Source organism: Puma concolor, chromosome A1, assembly GCF_028749965.1.
Source record: "Puma concolor isolate L17-30 chromosome A1, mPumCon1.1.hap2, whole genome shotgun sequence".
In the NCBI taxonomy this organism is placed as follows: domain Eukaryota; kingdom Metazoa; phylum Chordata; class Mammalia; order Carnivora; family Felidae; genus Puma; species Puma concolor.
In genome coordinates this window covers 213611964-213633986 of record NC_141667.1, presented here as the reverse complement: position 1 = coordinate 213633986, position 22023 = coordinate 213611964, and the positions used below count along the sequence as shown (strand labels likewise).

The 22023-nt window shown below is 40.2% G+C and overlaps 1 protein-coding gene across 2 annotated transcripts in view; it reads left to right on the top strand.

The window, feature by feature from the left end:
• Nucleotides 1-18313: 18313 nt before the first annotated feature.
• Nucleotides 18314-22023, top strand: part of VWA8 (von Willebrand factor A domain containing 8) — a 364304-nt gene continuing 360594 nt past the window's right edge. For both annotated transcript variants that reach the window (XM_086711392.1, XM_086711387.1), the window contains exon 1: nt 18314-18584. In XM_086711392.1, the coding sequence (XP_086567518.1) occupies nt 18422-18584 (163 nt within the window). In that variant the 5' untranslated portion in view covers nt 18314-18421. The remainder of the gene's footprint in view (nt 18585-22023) is intronic.

The following is a 22023-nucleotide window of genomic DNA, read 5'->3' as shown; positions in this document are numbered from 1 at the left end:
ATGCATATGCATATGTATATGTATATATAAAGATGTGGAGAAGAGATGAGAGAGTGACAAGATTGGGGAGAGAAAACTCTAGGAGGTTCCTGCAGCAAACAGAAAAGGGAGCATTGAGGTCTGAACCAGAACAATGACAGAGGGACTGAGGAGAGGGAAGAACAGATGGCTAGGAGAGAGGTAAATTCAACAGGATTTGCTTATCATTTGGATGTAAGAGGTAAAGGTATAAAAAGGTTTAAGGGGTACCTAAGGCTTCTAATTTGGTTTGAAGGTTAAAAAGGGTTACTATTGACTAAAATAGGGACATAGGAGAAGCAAGTTTTGAGAGAGATGGGATGAGTTAAGTTTTGAGTCTAAAATACCTGTGAGTCCTTTAGGTTAAGATTATTCCATTTAGACACTATTGGCATTTTACGCCAGATCATTCTGTTTTGTAAGATCTTGTCCTGTTCACTGTGGGATGTTTAGCAGCATCCCTAGCCTGGGACCCACTAGATGCCAGGACCACTCTATCCCTGGTCCTGAAAATCAAAAATGCCTCCAGACATCATCAAGTGTTTCTTGGGGGACAAAATCTGTGTTGAAAGTCATTGGTTCAGATGGAGGCTGTTCCCAGGGTTTCAACTGCCTTGCATATACTAACATACTCATATTTGCATCTCAGCCCACACCTTCTTCTGAGCTCTGGACTCAGACAATAAACAGCTTACTAGACATTTCCAGATTGGCTGGACAGGATGAGGGCCCAATTCAGTGCAGGATGATATTTACATCCCATCTGCACAAAGTCCATTCAGAACCCCATTCAAGGTGCCAGTTCTTTAAAATGCATAAGAGGCATAAACTTGTCAAATTCTTGTCTGTAGAGAGAAACAGACAGAAATAGAGGAAAATGAGAAAGGAAAAAAAATTTTTGGAGCTCTCTTTTTTCCTGGGAGTAATGGCCCCTTAGTAGCTAAATAGGTGGATCTTTCAGGACCTTAGGGAAATCTATGAATTCAGAAACAGACTGTTCAATTGGTGAGATAATAGGGTTGTCCTAAATTCATGGATTCAAATGTGTCAAGGAGAATTCTTTCTACGTGGGAATAGACCTGATTCTTTCCCTCCATTTTATTAGCTTCTCCAATAATACAATGAATATATATTTCTTGTAGAAACATTTGAAAACATAAAAAGGATAAAAAATTTACAATTATTCATGAATTGACCATTCAGGTGTATTCCAGATTTCATATCCTCATTATACATTTTTAAAAATTGGAATCATGTTGGACATATGGTTTTGCTTTCCAGCATTTTAAACATTATATTGCAAAGATTCTATGACCATATCATAGATATTCCTATTGAGCAATTAGCTTTCAATATTTTAAAATTATAAATAATATCGCACAAAACATTCTTAGGCCAAATCTCTGATAACATCCCTGTATACTTCCTCAAGCCAGAGTCCTAGAGGAGTGTAAAATGTTTCTAGGTTCCTAATCCATGCTGTCATATTGCAACCCAGAATAACTGTGCCACTTTATGCACCTTCCAGTAATGTGTAAGATGAGCCTCTTACCCCATTGTCATGTTTATCATCAAGGCTTAAAAAAAGATCTTTGCCAGTCTGATATGCATAATCATTTTTTTCCACCTTAAATTAGGCAATAAGATTTGTGTTATTCGTTGTTTCCTAAGGGGTACAGCACTCATTGTTAAAGCAGGCTCATCTGCTGCTGGAGAGCCCCGGCCAGGTCACTGTGAGCAGGGCAGAGAGGTGAATTTGCACCCCCAAACTCCTTTAAGAACAGGTGCCTCATCCAACCTCACCTGTCTTGGGGGCATCCAGCATCTTTATGCTTTTTTCCTCTATCAGATTTTGCTCTCAAAAGGAATTCATCAATGTTGGGGAAGGCAAAATGTCTTAACCATTGATGGGTATTTGAACTTCAGTTTTATTTCTTTTACTTACAAACACAATGATATATTTCTTCTGTCCATATGGGGTCCTACGAGCCTTGGAGGGCTTAAGACAAGATCCCTGTTCCTGGAAGACTGAACTGGTCCTGAGAGAGTGAGATCAATGCCTGTAGGTTAAGTAGCTATTCCTGAAACCTGTCGCCAGTGTCTGAGAAGAGGGAAGGGAGTGAATACGTCTGCCTCCCGTGGCTGGCAGACCCGTAGACAGAAGCACTAGCTTATTTCATTGACTTGCTCCTCGGGTTTGGGATTGTGGAGATGGTGGTGTGAGAGATTCCTTCTTCTCTTCCACCTTCTCTCACTTCGCTCCCTTCCTTCCTTTTTCAAATTACAAAAACAACACTCTTGTTTGAACCTGCATTTGTTACAACAAGCATGTGTTGTTTTTGTAATTTAAAGTAATATCAAGGGAAATAGCAAAAGTTTTTCTATTATCCCTTCATCTATGCCTCTGAGGCATTTATGTTAACAGACTGGTATGTGACCCTCCACACCTCTCCCTGCTCTTACAAAACATGTACCAACATGAGCATGGGTACGTGCTTTTCCTTTTACTACTATGCCTATTGTTATTATTACGATTATGCCCATTACTCTGCAGCTTGCTTTGTTTACTTAACTCAGTAAGTAAACTGTGCTGACTGCTCGGAGCCTGCTTCAGATTCTGTGTCTCCCTCTCTCTCTGCTCCTCCCCTGTTCATGCTCTGTCTCAAAAATAAATAAACGTTAAAAAATAAAAAAATAAAATAAAATAAAATAAAAGACTCCTACCAACATCTGGAGCAGGACACTTTGTCCAGAGCGGGCAGAAGATACCTTTGCACCCCCAGCAGGCACTGGCCCAACTCCCTAGCGTGTAAGAGGAGGGCGGGAGAAGTGAGAGGAAATGGGAGCTTCGGCACTGTCCACAGCTCAAGGGGAGAGAAGACAGTGTTCTTCTACGTACTACCCCTCCCACCTCCACAGCCAAGAGAAGAGGGAAGGGTCCAAAGGAAGGACAGTGACTGGAGCTGGCAGCGACACGGTCATTTCCTCATGACTTTACTCAGTGAGGGTGATGGAGTTTCCTGTGAGTCAGGGACATTGTTGCACGCAGCTGAATGAGAGCCATATGGCTGTTCCACCCCAGAGGGCAACCCCAGCTGCAAAGGCTGTGGAATGTGCCACGCGGCAGGAGCTCAGCTGGCAAGGGCTGGATGGTCTCCTTGGGACAACACGTGGCAGAGAGGGGCCTCTGAAGGAGCTGGGCCTGCAGCACTTTAAGTGCCTGCATTTGGACAACAGCTATGCAGGGCAGTGATGACCACAATTTAGCTAGAACCACTGATAAGCAACAAGGAGAGAAGATGATAATTGTACCAGGTAAATAAAAAGACCTTTGTTCTTTGCCCTAGATGTCTTCTCTGTCTGGGAAGCACAGAGCAATAGCTCCTATCTGGAGTAGTAGTACCTTACAAGGTGCAGCTTGGAAATTTGTGGAGGTGGTTTTTGGAGTTTCCACAATGACAAGGAACAATTCCTGGCCCCTTTGTCAGAGACTAAGGATGCTAGATGATCTGTCGTGCACAGATGCTATCCGACTATAAAACTTGTCCTACACAATTATCCAGTGTTTGGCTAGTTCATGTCAGAAACCTACACAGAATTATCTGAGCCTAGGACCTAACTATGCTTTAAATAGAAATATTTTTATAATTTCATTTGAATGTTTATGTAACTGTAGAAATATTAAATACAAAACCAAAGGTTATTTGCAATGTCCTAATATATGCCGAATTTTCTCATGCAGTGATTATGGGTTGTGATTTAGTGTGACCCTTCTCTGAAAATCCTGAACTTTTAGCTAGGGTACATGAAGCACACTGTAGCATTTCTGCTATAATTACAGTATCTCATGGGGGTGGTAAAAGGGTCTTAAAAAACAGGGTAGACACTGAATAGGCTCATGTGGTTGAGTTGTTGTTTTGGGTCCCTGATCATTTTTCCTTTGTGCTCTAACTGTGCACACTAGGGAGAAGGAAAGGGGATTATTATCTGTTGAGAACCTGAAGCATGCCAAGATGATGCTGGATAACTAACCTGGAGTCCTCAGGTCACTAGCTCTCCACTTTATTGATGGGGAAGCAAAGGCTTTAATGAAGAGTAAAGAGCCTTTTTCCTTACTCCCCCTTTTCACTCACATTTGAACTTTAAATGTTTTTGTTTCTCTTTTATGCAAAGTAATCACCTTTCCTCAGAGTGACATCCTTCTTCTTTTGTGGCTGCCCATGTTCCCAAACACTGGTTTCCTTTGGGCGACAACCTTAAGTTAGCTTTGGCTCTTCTTTCTCTTTTGATTTTCACAGATAATTAGCCATCTGGTAATTTCTCTTCCACAGTGGTTCTTGAATTTAACGTTTTCTTCATGACAGTCAAGCCCCTAGCCATTTCATGTTTATATATGGGTAAGTTATTTATCCCCTCTAAGCCTCGGTTTTCCCATTTGTAAAACAGAAATAACAGTGAGTGAAACTAAATAAGCACTCAATAAAGGTCACTCAGGAAGCGAATAAGAAAGACAGGATTTACAACTAGTATGGAGCCTTCCTCTCCTCCTCTTCCTTTGTAGCCCCCAAAGGGGCTCTCTTCTGACATCAACTGGTGTACTACAACTGAATTCTGACACCAATCACTGGGAGTTAGCCCAGACCCCACAAGCTGAAGGATACAGTCCACAGCACGACCATCCTCACCTCACATCAACTACCTACAAATCTGGAGGATTTGCATGACCCCTCCGAGGTATGATAATTTGCTAGAATGATTCATAGATCTCAGGAAAGTGCTGCATTTAAGATTAGGGTTTTATTCTAAAGGATACAAATCAGGAACAGCCAAATAAAGAGACGTAGAGTGAGGTCTGGGAGGATCCCGAGCAATTGGATTTCATGCCCTCTCCCTATGGTACCAGGATGTATCAACCTCGCAGCTCATCAATGTATTCACCAACCAGGAAGCTCCCTGTCCAGAGTTTTGGCCATGTGACTCGGTGATCAGTTTTTATAGGAGCTTTGACTCCATAATTAAACTCAATCTCTAGCCTCCCTGCCGCCCCAGAGGTCAGGAAGTTGGACTGCTATCATGTGGCTCAAAGACACAACCCTCCAATCATACCATTGGTCTTTCCAGCATGGCCAGCCACCATCAGGTTATTTAGGGGCCCACCGTGAGTCTCTTCATTAGCATAACTCAGATGCAATTGGAGGGTGAGTTTAACATTTGAATCAGCAAAGTGACTTGTCCTCCCTGATATGAATGTCCAGTCAGTTGGAGGCCTAAATAGAATTAAAATGTTGGGGCGCCTGGGTGGCTCAGTCGGTTAAGCGGCCGACTTCGGCTCAGGTCACGATCTCACACTCCGTGAGTTCGAGCCCCGCGTCGGGCTCTGTGCTAACAGCTCAGAGCCTGGAGCCTGTTTCAGATTCTGTGTCTCCCTCTCTCTGACCCTCCCCCATTCATGCTCTGTCTCTCTCTGTCTCAAAAATAAATAAACGTTAAAAAAAAAAAAAAAGAATTAAAATGTTGACCCTAAACTCTGAATGCCTGATTCTTTGAGCTGGGACATCAGTCTTCTCCTGCCTTTGAACTCAAAGAGAAACATCAGTGCTTCTTGGGTTGTGAGCCTGCCAGCTTTTAGACTGGAACTGCATCATCAGCTCTCCTGGATCTACAGCTTGCTAACTGCAGATCTTGGGACTTCTTGGCCTCCATAATGGTATGAGCCAATTCCTTATAATAAATCTCCTTGTATCTAAATCTAAACCTATATCTATACCTATGTGTATGTCTATATATTCTGTTAGATCTGTTTCTCTGGAGAGCCTTAATACATATGAGGTACCTAGAGTAGTCACATTCATAGAGACAGAAGGTAGGACAGTGGTTGGCAGAGGCTGGGAACAGGGAGAATGGGGAGTCATTGTCTAATGGGTACAGACTATCAGTTTTGCAAGATGAAAAGACTTCTGGGGATGGATGGTGGTGATGGTCACAGAACAATGTGAATGTACTTAATGCTACTGAACTGTATATTAAAACATAATTAAGATGGTAAGTTTTATGTTATGTGCATTTTGCCACAATTTTTAAAAAATTTAAAAATGTTAAAAAAAACCAACTAATAGTTTTAACTATTAAACATACCAAAGTTAGCCGTGATGACAACCAAATGTAGCAGTTGTGACTGTCTTTGTATTATTTACCAACCTCATTATCCATGGTTTGTATTACGAAATCTGGTATTGGTGGGTGTAATGGCAGTTATTATCAGCCTTTGCTAATTTCTTGAGATTTGTTAAGAATGTGGAAAAAAGAACATTTTCATTTATTCAAAAAAATATTTAATGAGCACTTAATCTTCCAGGTCATGTGCTAGCCACTTGGGAGAAAATGCTCAGCCAGATAGCCTCCTGCAGTTTAGGGCCCAGTGAAGAACAGAGACAATGAAGGGCATACAGCACTTACAGGTTGTGTTAAGGGCAATGGGATATAAAATAAGGAAGGAGGTCTCCCTTGACAGGGAATAGGGAAGCTTCTCTGAGAAACAGCACTTTAAGCTGGGACCTGAGACAGAAAGAAAAGCCTGTAGAAGTATGGGGGAAGAGAATTCTGGGAGGAGGGAATAGTGATAGTAAAAGCTCAGTAATCACTGAACTACTGAAGAAAGTGGTACTTGCATACCTTGTAGTTGCATACCTTGAATGGTGCTGAACGAGGGGGACTTCCATAAGGTTAGGAAAAATAAAATAAGAGATATGATGTTTTCAGCTATAAGATATGAGGCTAATAATATTCTGTGGTAACTAGAGTCTTTGGAAGAAATTTAAAAATAAATCATGTACAAAAGAAAAAATATCTAAAATAAAGAGAATAGTTCTTGAAAATATGGACACCTGTTGATTTTTATCAATTAATTATATACACCATGGATTGACAATTTTAAAGGAATCTTACAGATAATACTTTTATTTCTAAAAAAACATTTTTTAATGTTTATTTTTGAGAGGGAGAGACAGAGAGAGACAGGGCATGAGTAGAGGAGGGGCAAAGAGAGGGAGACACAGAATCTGAAGCAGGATCCAGGCTCTAAGCTGTCAGCACAGAATCCGACGCAGGCTTGAACTCATGAGCTGTGAGATCATGACCTGAGTCGAAGTTGGAGGCTTAACTGACTGAGCCACCCAAGTGGCCCTATCCTTTTATTTATTTATTTATTTATTTATTTTAAGTTTTTAAATTTATTTTGAGAGAGCCAAAGACAGTGCAAGTGAGGGAGGGGCAGAGAGAGAATCCCAAGCAGGCTCTGCATTATCAGTGCAGAGCCTCATGCAGGGCTCGAACCTATGAAGCCATGAGATCATGACTTGAGCCAAAACCAACAATTGGATACTTAACCGACTGAGCCACACAGGTGCCCCTATATAATCGTTTAAAATAGTGAAAATTGGTCTCTAATTTAATTTCTTGATAAGCTCATATATGGTGAAATGAATTTATGATTGTGGTTCTCAGACCAAACACAATGTTAGAACAATTGATGTAACAGCTATTAAATCAGAATCAAAGGGTAGTTCTGGGAAATTGGGTTTGTAGAATGCTGGACAGTGTGGAGCAGGGACACTTGGGCTCACTCTGCTCTCCCTGCTGGCCTTTGCTAATGCAGGAATGAAGTCAAGGATCAAAAAAGCTTGACATAAGTATTTCCTTTAGCTTGAAATATATAGATTGATAACATTTTTCCTGAATAGGCCTTGAACGTAATGAAAATTATGGTGCTACAGGAATTGAGCTTTCCACACTTGGCAACACCCTACCTTGAATGAGCAGTTGTGCTGGAAGGATGTGCCCCCATTAGGGATTTTGGGGGCCAAAGGAAATACACATGTATGGCCATCTTGCTTCCACCAAGACCTTTTTCCTTTGTTAATAAATTAGGAGCTTGATGTGACTTACATTTATAATCTACAGCCCACCATATTTTCCCATATAGAGAGAGGTACTGTAAAGTGGTTGATACCAAGGACAGCCACATCTCTTAGCCAAGCCACTCCTGCAAGGCTTCTGGGCTGGGAAGGGGTGGTGGGAGAGCTGGCATCAGTCAGAACTCTTGAAATCACAAGTAACAAAAGCTAAGTTAAAGTTACATTAAATAAACATTTATTGGCTCATAGACGTCTAAAGGGGTGGTTCAGATTTGGCTTATTCAGAGTTCAAAGTATATTGCCAGGACACCTTGTTCTTTGTTTTAATCATTTGCTTTGCTTTTCTCTTGTCTTAGGCAGGCTCTCTGAATCACAGCAAAGATGGCCTCAGAAGTTCTTGAATTACAAGGGGGATGTAAGCACCTGTAATCTGAGTAAGGAAGAGTCTCTGTACCCATTGCCACCCCTGATGAAATTCTCTGACTGGTGCTGGGTCAAGCTTTATGAGCATGAGTCATATGCCCAACCCTCTGCCTGGTGAGGTAGGATAAGGTGCTTCACAGCCTTACCAGGTCTGGAAGATGCAGATGCCCAAAGGAAAAGGGATTACTCTCATTAGAAAAAGTGGAAGGGGAGTTCTGGCAGGCAAATATAACAGATTATCTAGCAGAGAAAGAAACCAAGAAATTGTTCCTTTGGAGGAAAAGGGCCAGAAGACTGTTGCACCCTTTTATATGCTTTTAAAAAATATATACATATATATAAAACAAAAGCTACTTATCATAGTAATCAAGACTTCTAGATCTCCCCTCCCCTTAATTTACATTTAATATCTACTTAAAATTCTTTAAATTGTCAAGTTGCCTCATGTCCAAAGCTTGGTTACTCAAACTGTAAACATTTCCTGAAAACCTACTGGTGATCTCCTAGACACTTTGCATTTATTAGTGAATTGTCACAATACTCTATTAAGTATTACTAATATTTTATTGATAAAGATATTGAGGCTCAGACAGTAATTTTTCCAGTGTCACACAACTAGAAATGAAGTGTAACCAGATTTGCCTGGTTCCAAAGCCTCTAGTTTTACTACTTCACATTCATTCCTTAGGTCAATGTATTTGTTGACAAAGATTTGAGGATTGAGCTAGATGATGTAGTGGAGGGAAAGAACTATGTAACTGTATCGACAACCTACTAAAAAAGTGTCAATATTCTTAATATGGAGAGCTCTTAAAATCAGAACAATATTTCAAAAAGTACATGAAGAAGAATTAGACCAGTTAGTAACAAAAGTGCAAATGACTTTTAAACGTATGTATAAGTGTTCATCCTCACTGATGACCAAAGGCATAAACATTAAAATAACAGTTTCCGTTTGGGGGTACCAAATAGATAATGATCTTCTTTCTTTTCCTTTCCTCCCTCCCTCTTTCCTTCTTTCCTTCCTTCTTTTAATGGTGATATCCTGTGTAGGAAAGGGATCAGGGAAGCAGAGACCCTCATACAAACTGATGAGAGTAAATATTGGCACAATCCCTTTATCTTCCCCAAATCTAGTTTTTGTGATTGCTATGAGAAAACATCCAGTCCTGAAGCCCCCTCCCCATCAATCCATTTCCCACATGGTGTTCATCTTAACTCTTTTTAAAAATTTTTAATTTACATCCAAATTAGTTAGCATATAGTGCAACAATGATTTCAGTAGATTCCTTAGTGCCCCTTACCCATTTAGCCCAACCCCCCTCCCACAACCCCTCCAGTAACCCTCTGTTTGTTCTCCATATTGAAGAGTCTCTTATGTCTTGTCCCCCTCACTGTTTTTATATTATTTTTGTTTCCCTTTCCTTATGTTCATCTGTTTTGTCTCTTAAAGTCCTCATATGAATGAAGTCATATATTTGTCTTTCTCTAATTTTGCTTAGCATAATACCCTCCAGTTCCATCCACGTAGTTGCAAATGGCAAGATTTCATTCTTTTTGATTGCTGAGTAATACTCCATTGTGTGTGTGTGTGTGTGTGTGTGTGTGTGTGTGTGTGTGTGTGTGTGTATCACATCTATTCATCCATTGATGGACATTTGGACTCTTTCCATACTTTGGCTATTGTTGATAGTGCTGCTATAAACATGGAGGTGCATGTGCCCCTTCAAAACAGCATATCTGTATCCCTTGGATAAATACCTAGTAGTGCAATTGCTGGGTCATAGGGGAATTCTATTTTAATTTTTTGAGGAACCTCCATACTGTTTTCTAGAGTGGTTGCACCAGCTTGCATTCCCACCAACAATGCAAAAGTGATCCTCTTTCTCCGCATACTCACTAACATCTGTTGTTGCCAGAGTTGTTACTATTAGCCATTCTGACAGGTGTGAGGTGGTATCTCATTGTGGTTTTGATGTGTATTTCCCTGATGATGAGTGATATTGAGCATTTTATCATGTGTCGGTTGGCCATTTGGATGTCTTCTATGGAGAAGCGTCTATTCATGTCTTTTGCCCATTTCTTCACTGGATTATTTGTCTTTGGGGTGTTGAGTTTGATAAGTTCTTTATAGATTTTGAATACTAATCCTTTATCTGATATGTTGTTTGCAAATATCTTCTCCCATTCCATCGGTTGCCTTTTAGTTTTGCTGATTGTTTCCTTTGCTGTGCAGAAGCTTTTTATTTTGATGAGGTCCCAGTAGATTTCAGGAGTAGATTCCTTAATGCCCCTTACCCATTTAGCCCCTTACCCCTTTCCCTTACCTCCGGAGACATGTTGAGTAAGAAGTTGCTGCGGCCAAGATCAAAGAGGTTTTTGCCTGCTTTCTCCTCGAGGATTTTGATGGCTTCCTGTCTTACATTTAGGTCTTTAATCCATTTTGAGTTTATTTTTGTGTATGGTGTAAGAAAGTGGTCCAGGTTCATTCTTCTGCATGTCACTGTCCAGTTTTCCCAGCACCACTTGCTGAAGTGACTGTCTTTATTCCATTGGATATTCTTTCCTGCCTTGTCAAAGATGAGTTGGCCATACGTTTGTAGGTCCATTTCTGGGTTCTCTATTCTGTTCCATTGATCTGAGTGTCTGTTCTTGTGCCAGTACCATACTGTCTTGATAATTACAGCTTTTTAGTATAGCTTGAAGTCTGGGATTGTGATGCCTCCTGCTTTGGTTTTCTTTTTTTTTTTTTTTTTTCTTTTTTTTCAACATTTATTTATTTTTGGGACAGAGAGAGACAGAGCATGAGCGGGGGAGGGGCAGAGAGAGAGGGAGACACAGACTCGGAAACAGGCTCCAGGCTCCGAGCCATCAGTCCAGAGCCTGACGCGGGGCTCGAACTCACGGACCGTGAGATCTTGACATGGCTGAAGTCGGACGCTTAACCGACTGTGCCACCCAGGTGCCCCTGGTTTTCTTTTTCAAGATTGATTTGGCTATTTGGGGCCTTTTCTGGTTCAATACAAATTTTAGGATTATTTGTTCTAGCTCTGTGAAGAATGTTGGTGTATTTTGATAGGGATTGCATTGAATATGTAGATTGCTTTGGGTAGTATTGACATTTTTATAAAATTTGTTCTTCCTATCCAGGAGCATGGAATCTTTTTCCATTTTTTTGTGTCTTCTTCAATTTCTTTCATAAGCTTCCTACAGTTTTCAGTGTATAGATTTTTCACCTCTTTGGTTAGATTTATTCCCAGGTATTTTATGGTTTTTGGTGTCATCTTAACTCTTAATATCTCTTACAACATGCTTATATTGCTACTTTGTGAGTTTTCAATTTTAGGTGTTTTCTTGAGTTTTCAGTTTTAGGCATTATCTATTGATTTTTTACTTTAGTAGATGGGAATTTAGCTCGGCCCTCACCAGTCACTATCCTCCTATCTTATTAGTGCAGTTATAATTTCAGCTAGCTTAATATTCAATGTTTATATTATTATCATTACTAAATATCAGTCACAGTTAAGCCACATACTATATTATCCTTTACCTTTCCTGCACATTCCGTTTTCCTTGAAATTTATAATTTGTTCATTTAGTTTTTCATGGCTTCCTTATTAACTCACTAACTAGGGTTGTTTTCTATTTTCTTGATAATACTAAATGACTTTGATTTTCTTGAAGTCTCTTTGAATGCTCTAACCAGATCCTATGGAGACTATGGCCTTTTGGCCTGCCACATAGCCATCTCCTTTGGATCTCTCTTCATTGTCAATTAGGAATCTCCTTTTCCTTTTCCTTGTGCTACATCTTTATCTCCCAAGGTCACATGTCTTTCTCTTTCTTGGCTTCCTCTCTCTCTTCCTGAGAAAAGGTGAATTGAAATACATTGTTTGTGGGGCACCTGGGTGGCTCAGTCGGTTAGGCGGCCGACTTCGGCTCAGGTCATGATCTTGCTGTCCGTGAGTTCTAGCCCCGCGTTAGGCTCTGTGCTGATGGCTCAGAGCCTGGAGCCTGCTTCATATTCTGTGCCTCCCTCTCTCTGACCCTCCCCTGTTCATGCTCTGTCTCTCCCTGTCTCAAAAATAAATAAACGTTAAAAAAAAAGAAAAAAAAAAAGAAATACATTGTTTGTGAGATTTTTACATGTCTGAAATGTCTCTCTTCTACCTTCACTCTTAATTGACAGTTTGGCTGGGTATATAATTCTTGAAAATAATTTTCTTTCAGAATTTTGAAGGCATTGCTTCATTGTCTTCTGGCTTCCTCTATTGTTATAGCAGGCAAATATCTCCCTGGGGACAGATGTAATGTATAGAGAGTATACTTCTTGCTCTAATGTACCCATAAATAAAAAATACACCATGTATGCATTCAACATTCAAAAAATTTAAGTATTTCAACTCAGCGCAAAAGTAAAATAAAAAGTTACTTTATTGCCATCCTAGTTATGCTTTAATAAACAGGCACCTGGGGTTATATTGTCTCCCTCTTTTCCTTTTGGGTATGACTTTGGAAGTTCAATGCTATTCTGATTCTTAATTCTTGATATAAAGCCTGATTTTTCTTCCTGAAAGCTGGCAAATTTTTTCTTTCTTGTCAGTTTACTGAAATTTCACAAACAGCTTCCTTTGGCTAAGCCCTTTTAATTTGAACACTTGCTTCCTTCATTTGTGGGAAATTTTCTTGAATTTTGATGATTTCCTTCCCTGTTCATTCTGTTCTTTATTTCAGAAACCCTTGAACTCTGAAACTCATATATTAGAACTCCTGGACTGATCCTTTAATTTTTAAACCTTTTCTTTTTCTTAATATTTCTGTTCCTTTTTCTGGGAGACTTATTCAACTTTATTTTCCAACATTTCTCTTGAGTTCACTTTGTTTCTGCTACAAAAATTAGTCTTTACACATAACTAAATTTTGTTTTTGCTTATTCTTTTATCTTTGCTTTCCATGTCATTAATTTTTGTTTGTCTTTAGTATTCCTTCTTTCAACTTCCTTTGGATTTAATATGTTATTCTTTTTCATACTTTTTAAGTTGAAAGGTTAGTCCATTAAATTTTTAGCCTGTAAGTACAGGAAAACTTTAGCTTCACATCACAGGATTTAATAGGAGGCATTTTCACTATTGTTCAGTTCCAAGTGTTTTCTAATTTTATTTTCTTTTTTGACCCATGAGTACACAGAAACATATCTATATCTGAAAAAAGTCATAAAATTGATTTCTCACTTAATTGCATTAAGATCTGAAATTGTGTTCTCTGTTCTTTGATTTTTGTTGAAACATGCTTTATAGACTTTTAACATAACTCATTTCTAATGTTCTATTTATTCTGGCAGATAATGTGCACACTTCAACTTATGCTTGCCATTTTTTTGTGCATTAATCAAATAGAGCTTATTAATTGTGCTGTGCAAATATCCTATATAATGACTGAGTCCATCTAAATTAAAATTATGGCTTATATTTTTCTTCATAGCAATCAAATCCTGTATATTCAGGCATCAAACCCATCTACATTTCAGGCAGAAGCCACAAAGTCTTAAGGAAAAAAAATCTATCTAGAATCAAGCAGATAGATATGATGCCTTTTTGTCTACCTCAGCCATTTCCCCCCTAGTTTACCATTTGTGTAGACGTTTTCCCGTCCTGGTTTATGCTGGGGTCTTTAGTCCACTCCCTGTCCTGTGTGTCACCTAAAGCTATAGGCACCTGGGACAGTAGAGGTTTTCAGGGCATCCAGAACCTTTGGTGATTCCTCACCCTCCCAGACTCTTCCTCCCAGATTTACTCGTCGACTTACAGAATTTTCCCTACTTTCTCATAAGCTTCCAAGTTCATTTTAAGTGCTGCTTTAAACTATTTTTTCCAGCATTAAGTGTTTGCAGGGGGTGGGGGTTCTTCTAGTGTATCTTTCTTACCCTTTCTTACCCTTTTCATCTCTCTCTCTCTCAACTTCTCAGGTTCTTGCTCACTTTTATTTCATAAAGGTTATGTATTCTTGTATCCTTAACCATGGCAAGTGGCATTTTCCCCCCTCAGCAGGGTAATAAATTTTCAGTGATTTATGTACCTCCTAAATTGACATGCTATTTTATTTTCTTTGTTCCATAGTATACTATTTTTAAAATGGATTCCATTATCCTCTTTTTTACTTAATTTTGGATACAGAATGTTCTACCTAGCCTGACCTGGTGCTTGCCAGCAGACAGACTGGTCGAATTGTCTTTGGCCCTCGTTTGTCCCCTTGTGTGCTGGTGGAATCCCCTTCACAGATCTTAAGATCTAGCAGGGTATGGATCTTGTGGTTCTGTTGGGTTCCTTCCTATTCTCTGAATAGATGGGAGTTCAAGAACTCTCCAGTTTAAAGTCTTCTCAGGGCTGCTATTCTTGCCATGTCCTTGTCTAAAATCATTTCATGATGTAAAGGGGCCATCACCTGTTCTTTCCTCTCTTCTCCAATTCCCTGTTCAGTTTTTATTTTATTTTATTTTATTTTATTTTATTTTATTTTATTTTATTTTATTTTATTCTATTCTATTTTATTTTATTGTGGATAAGGGGAGAGCACTCACAAATTGTTTTAGAAAAAGTGCTGAAGAGGATGAATAGGTGGGACAGACTTAGAGCAAAACAAAACAATGGAGAGAACTGTTATCTAGTTTTATGACTAAAACATGTGGCATGCAGGTTATCTCTTATAGGTATTGCCAATAATGCACATTCTTGGGCCTTTTCAGACCTACTAAGTCAGAATCTCAGGGTGGGGAGTGAAGCCTGAGAATCTATAGTTTAACAAGTTCTCCAGATGATCAGGATGCACACTGAATTTTGGGAAGCACAGGTGCAGACCTGTGATTTCCCAGGAGGGTGAACAGTAAGGAGGGATGAAGCACCTACCTTTTAAAAATAAGACATAGCATTATTAGATTATTATTAATATTAATAATTATTAATATTATTAGCATTATTAGATTATATTATATATTATAGATTATAATATATATTATAGATTATTAAATGAATTTTCCAATGAGTTACATTAATATGGTAGGAAAAATATTTCTTCTGGACTCTGGAAAAAGGTTAACAATCCCAGTTTTTTGTAGCTTGGCTTTTTTTTTTTTTTTTTTTAAGTATGTGACCAGTTATTTTAGTGAGAATTTGAGAGAAATTACACAGAGGTTGTGATAGACATCTTTTTAAATCAAGGACCTTTGGTTTATCTTTCAAACATTGCTGAGGACTACTTTTCCCCATTCAGACTCATTGCCACCAGCTGGGGTTCACTGTTTCAAGCAGAGACTATTTTTACTGCCACATAGCTAGAATTTGATGCTTCCTTTCTTACTTACTCAATTCACAATTCATTTCGTATCTAAAACATGATCAAAACAACCAGGGGACCCAATCTACCTATATGATGAAGTCCAACTTTCCAACCTCATCAAGCCATTCAAGGTTTTTCATTGTATAATCTTTTCCTCCACCACTTGTGCTCTCCTAAGATTATGCCTTTTTCACCTGGCTGGTCTCTTTGTCCCTATAAATTGACAATGCTTGTCAGGACTCCAAGCCCCTGCTTCTGCTCTATACCCACTTCTTTGTTTATCCAAATCTAAAGTGGAATTCAACATAAAGCTCAGGTGTCATTTTTTTCTCTGGCTCAAATTTCCCCTCATATTGCAGATCTGTCACTCTAAAATATCTTCATTTTCCCCTTTCCTGGAGGTTAATATGTAAACTCTTTCACCTCACATACAACATGGCCCCAATTTCTCTTTCCAGGCTCATCTCTGCAAACTTTTATGTACTTGACCTCCAGACACAGTGAATCACTGATTCTCAGTCTTGCCATGTATATCCAGCTTTCTGTACCTTTGTCCATGCTGTTCCTACTGCCAGATATGACTTGCCCTTTTCTCCACTTGAAAAGATCTCAACTATCCTTCAAGACCCATTTTAATCATTAAATTCTCTGTGAAACCTCACTGACCTCTCCCTGGTGAAGCACTCTAGCCCAGAGTACCTTGAGTCTAAACATCCTAAACATGTAGTATCCTACACATTGTATTATAACTCATTTGTGTATTTGTCTTCTTCACTTGATGTGAGCCCATGACTACATAGTACCCAGAAGGGTACCATTTATACCACAGTTGCTTGAAAAATGTTGTTTGTAAACCTGTATTGATTTCCCCATTGCCTCACTCCAAGAGCTTTTAGCACTTTGCTAAATTACCTTACATTGTTTTTCTACTGTTTCAAGTGTGCACTGGATTCCAGTAAGATTAAGTAGAGATGTCCTAATCAAGGAACTTAATTTCTCCAGCCTCAGTTTCTTCACCTATGAAACAGGATAGATAATAAAGGCCTGTGTGAAATGAAGTAATGCTTTGAAGTATTTAGCATAATACCTGGCACACAGTATGAACTCAAAGTGGGAAAAACATTTCATAAACTCCTACATCTTACATTTCTGTCCTTTTCTCCTAGCAGTCTCATAGGGCTGTAGTGAAGATTATAGGAGAACATGCATATGAAACCATGTTGCAATGTACTATGCAAACATTTACCTTGATTTTCAGCCCCTTAACTAGGTTAGAAGCCTGTTTCAGCCTTCACCCTTTAGGTCCAAGGCCTCGACAAGATGCACAAAGCCTTATCCAGCACTGTTTTTCTTTTACAGCCACCCATCACCTCTCAGCACCTGTCACAGGGTTATGACACGGCAGGTGCTCAATATAGATTTACAGATAGGGACAACTCCAGAATTACCAAGGCCTCTAACTGCAAGTGAAGCCTTCTGCATTCTTTTGGTTTGCTGTTGGTTTGGAGTAACCTGATTTAAACATTTTGCGTTGGCCAATTCACTCCTGACATTTTGGAGATGCTGTGGAGACATTTGGAGATATTAGGCTTAGTCTGCTTTGTGGTAGGACCTCTTCTGCCTTTGGCATGTGTGACAGGGAGTCAGCTTTAACCAGTGTCCTACTTTTTTCTCTTACTAACGACATAAATTATGTTTATATAACACTTCCACCGCAGAATGACTGAACAAGTACTTGATTTGGGTCCTTTCTGACATTTTGACAATTTGTATAAATCACCAAGATGTGAGTTTTGGCTTTAAAATGCAAGACAACAGGGGCGCCTGGGTTGCTCAGTCGGTTAAGCTTCCCACTTCGGCTCAGGTCATGATCTCATGGTCCGTGAGTTCCAGCCCCGCGTTGGGCTCTGTGCTGACCGCTCAGAGCCTGAAGCCTGTTTCACATTCTGTGTCTCCCTCTCTCTGACCCTCCCCCATTCATGCTCTGTCTCTCTCTCTGTCTCAAAAATACATAAACGTTAAAAAAAATTAAAAAAAGAAAATAAAATACAAGACAACAAGCATACAGGGGAAAAAAAAAAAAGATAAAGGACAAGGCTTTCAAATGCTGTATGGAAACACAGGTATGGTTACAATGCATGGAAATAGGTGAGAGTTCCCACAATCTCCAGGGTACGGACTCAATTTCTGAAAAGGATTTGAAGCAGCCTACAGGAAAAGGGCAATATAATAAGACCGGGCCATTAACCAAGAAAGGAAGGGAAGACTTGGTAAAAGCATCTGAAGAGTCACACCATTAAACAGTCCTAGTACCCGGGGGCATTTCCTGAACTCCGAGTTCACAGGACTACAGGGGAACGACTGGAAGCCGGCCTGGTGAAGCCAGGTGAACCGACGCAGGTGCGGGCGAGGCCCGCACCAGAGCCAAGTCCCCCCAGCTCCGCCGCAGAGGCACCCGGGCGGCCTGCAGGACTCAGCGCTCAGCCGCACCTGCTCCGGGTCGTCCCTCGGCGGCGGGTGCGGGTTTCCCGGGCTCGCGCTTCTCGTGCTCCCTCCGTCCGCTTGGGGTCCGGCCGGCCCGAGACTGCCGAGCCGGCCGCGCCGGGGGAAGGAGTTTCCGGCGGACGCAGCGCGGAGCCGCTTCCTGTCCCGCTCGCCGCGCCGCCTCACGCTGCCCGTCCCGGACGCGGCTCGCGCGGGACCCGCTCCCCTGCCCCGGCAACACGTCCGGCCCCATGCAGTCCCGGCTTCTGCTCCTCGGGACGCCCGGCGGCCACGGCGGCCCGGCCGCGCGGCGCATGCGGCTGCTCCTGCGGCAGGTGGTGCGGGGCAGGCCCGGCGGAGACGGGTGCGGGTCGGAGGTCAGACTGCTGCATGCCGGGGCGGGGGCCGACACAGGTAACCCCGGGACGTCCCCGCCGCCCCTGCGGTCTGTGCGGGGCCCCTGCGGTCCTCTGCACCCCACTCCCTCCTGCTTCGCTTGGGAAGGAGCGCCGCGCGGGAAGCCAAGACATAGACATTCTAGTTTCCGTCTCGCGGCTAACTGCTGTGTATCGCGCTTGCACTCTCTGGGCCTCATTCTGTAGTCCGAGGGATCTGGGCTAAGGCTTATCATGGCCTGGAATAGTGCATTCGCCTACCACCCCCCCCCCACCCCCCCGCTGCTTTTAACCCTGGGATGCTGATTTGGACTACAGTACACGCTGGGGTTTAATGCAGGAGCCCTCAGAAATTGTTGAAACCTGGGATTGACCTTGCTCTCAGAGTGTCAAGGGCCTGGAAGCCAGTCTGTGTCATGTTCCAACCAGGGCTAGTGGCGGCTTAGAAGTTTACGTTCTCGCCAAGGATCCCATCGTTAACAGTGTTTTAAATGTATACGCAAGCCTTTCTGAATTTTCCAGGAGTTTTCCTTTCCCAAAGTGTTCACATCTTATTAGAGCTGAAAATCACAACTTAATTTTAAAACTCCTGACTGTACCAATGAGATAATTTAGACCCAGAAGGGAAAACTGGCTTGCAGATCACACAGCTAGTGACTGCTTTAGAATCACGTGTCTGATTTCTCAACTCAGCCTTTTTTTTTTTTTTTCCTTTTGGTTATACTAGAGCTGGTTTTCAGAATCTTTTTTTGTTACATGCTGGAGTTAGAGCATTTGTGCTGGTTAAGGGGAAGGATGTATGTTGTTGGCTGTTCTTGAATGGCAAAGTGATTCTAGGCAAGATTTTGTCAGTGTCGTTGCTGCTTAGAATACCAGAGGTTTTTACTTGGAAGTTGTAGGTTTCATTGTTCTTGCAAAGACTGGCCCCAGTAATTTTCCTTGCCAGGTTTAGGTCCCGTATGTTCCATCCATTCATTCATTTACTGAACAAATTTTTTTTTTTTTCGTTTTGTGATTTCAAATTTTGCTCCTTTACCAGTTATTGTGACTATTGTGATATTAAGAGTTTTTTGTTTGTTTGTTGCTTCTTTGTTCTAGAAAGCAGGGAGGACAAGGGTGGAAGTGCAGCATAATCTGTAACTTGGGCTTTGGAGTTAAACAGTATGGGTTGGAGTCCATTTCTGCACCATCTGGATATGGAGATCTGAGGGTGGGTTGCTTAATTTTGTGTCCCAGTTTTCTTAAATGAGGATAAAAAGAGTATATTTGATAGGATTATTATGAGGATTTAATTAGTTCATATAATTCCTGGCACATGTTAACATTCAATAAAAGTTAGCTTATTATTCTTAGTATATATATTTTTAGCTATGGGAGAGTTGTTCTGTTTCCTTGGCTTTAGATGAGATGAAACCAGTTACTTTAGGTTTAAAACTATCAGCTAGCTGGCTAGGCATACGGGAAAAAGTTAAGTCATATGACCTTTAAAAAAATTGGTCTTTGTACATGATTAATACGTGGTGATTATAAAAACATTAAAACTGTCCTCAACATTATGTCCAACAAATCAAAGTACAGGCTTTGCTTAAAATGTGAGACTCATGAACACATTATAGACAACATATTAACTTCTTAGACTTAGTCATTGACTGGCAGAATCAGACCACAAGGAGTAAATTGTGCTAAACTTACTCGCCTTGCTGTTGCAAAGATGCCCAATGTTGCAGGTGTGAAGACTGAGTAAATTCATTTGGAACCTTATGAGAGATCTGGACTCTATTAAGAACAGCTGAGAGCCAGGTAAATCGGAGGCAAGCTCTTGGCTACCCTGGGACATAATGTTGGTCATAAAGGTTGGAGTGTCTCATTTTGAACCAGAGGTCATACATAGACAAAATAAAAGCCACAAATAGCACTGTGATGTAATGAATTACAATTTAGATTGGAAAGATGCTCCCAGCTGCATATACACATGTGACCAGTAACTCATCTCTGCATGTAATTGACCTTGCTTCCTTGTAGATTGGAAAAAGAGCACTGGGGTACATAAGCAGTAGATTCATGTTCTATACTGTTCTTATCTTTCCTGGACTGTATGTATGTCTTATTTATCTTTATATTCCTTTGGTACCTGTCAACACTTTGTATCGTGTTGACACGATACAAGCACTCAGTGACTTATAATACTAAAATTCATACAGAAAAGGAAACCAGGTACTTTAGGTTTAAAACTATCAGAGTTTTAACTATCTCCTTCCAGGAGAGGCTGGAATTGCCTTGTTGGCTTTCAAGATAGGAGCTTTATAAAGCCTGGTAAAGAAGAGAGGGTCATTTATGTTAAAAAAAAAAAAATCCCAAAACCCACTGCCTTTTGTCCTTTGCTATTGGATAGTTTTAAGTATCGATAATTTGTAAATTTTTTGTATCTCTTTATGCTTCAATTGGTAGTGTTGTCTCTTAGTTTTAGGAACAAAGAGGCTTACAAGGAGGTTAGCTACTGCAAAGAATTTTCAATAAAGATTATTGTAGGGTTTCACAGATGGAGGCAAGTAAATTGGCTCAGTGGGACTCTGACAGTGAACTGTTTAGATATACCATGGAGCAGGCTCAAATGATAAACCTGGAAGCATAACTCTGTGTAATCCACCATGACATGTTTAGTGCTGTCATTTAACACCATTGTTATTAAAGGGACTCTGTTTTATCTCTTATGACTTTTGTATATTAATACATTTGATAAAGGAATCTTTAAAAATACTTTTTGTATAAGAAATTGTGTTCATTGTTGAAAAGTAAAGTGCAGACAAATCCCCTGAGATATAATCTCCCATTCAAAGTCATCATTGTCAACTTTATGGTGTTAATATTATCAGATTTTGTGAAATACATATAATATTTATTTGTACAACTGCACATTTCTTTTTTAAAAATAGGATCATGTATTTTTTTATAATTCTCACTTAACCATTATTGTAACATATTAAAGTGGTAAATATTGCTACACATGTTCATTTTAAGTAGATCCTAAAGTCATATATTTATTCATATAATTTGTTTTACCAGTTTTTCATTGTTGGACATTCAGGTTGCCTACTTTTATTTCTATTTTTTTAAAAGAAATCTCTACACCCAATGTGGGGCTCAAACTCATGACCCTGAGATTAGGAGTTGGATGCTCTACTGACCTGAGCCAGCCAGGTGCCACAGGTTGTCTGTTTTTAAATATATAAAAAGTGCAATAGACATCCACCCATAATGCATTTTTTTGTGATTTTATTCCAGAGATACAATAGAAGTAATGACTTTGGGGAGGGGAAATAGAGAACTCCTGCTTCATGAAGAATACAGTGTAAAGGGAAAAACTAAACTATGATGGTTCAGGTCTTAGCTCTGTATTTACTAGGTATTGAACTTTGGGAAAATTATTAACTACTTTAAACTTGCAGTAGGCTATTTTG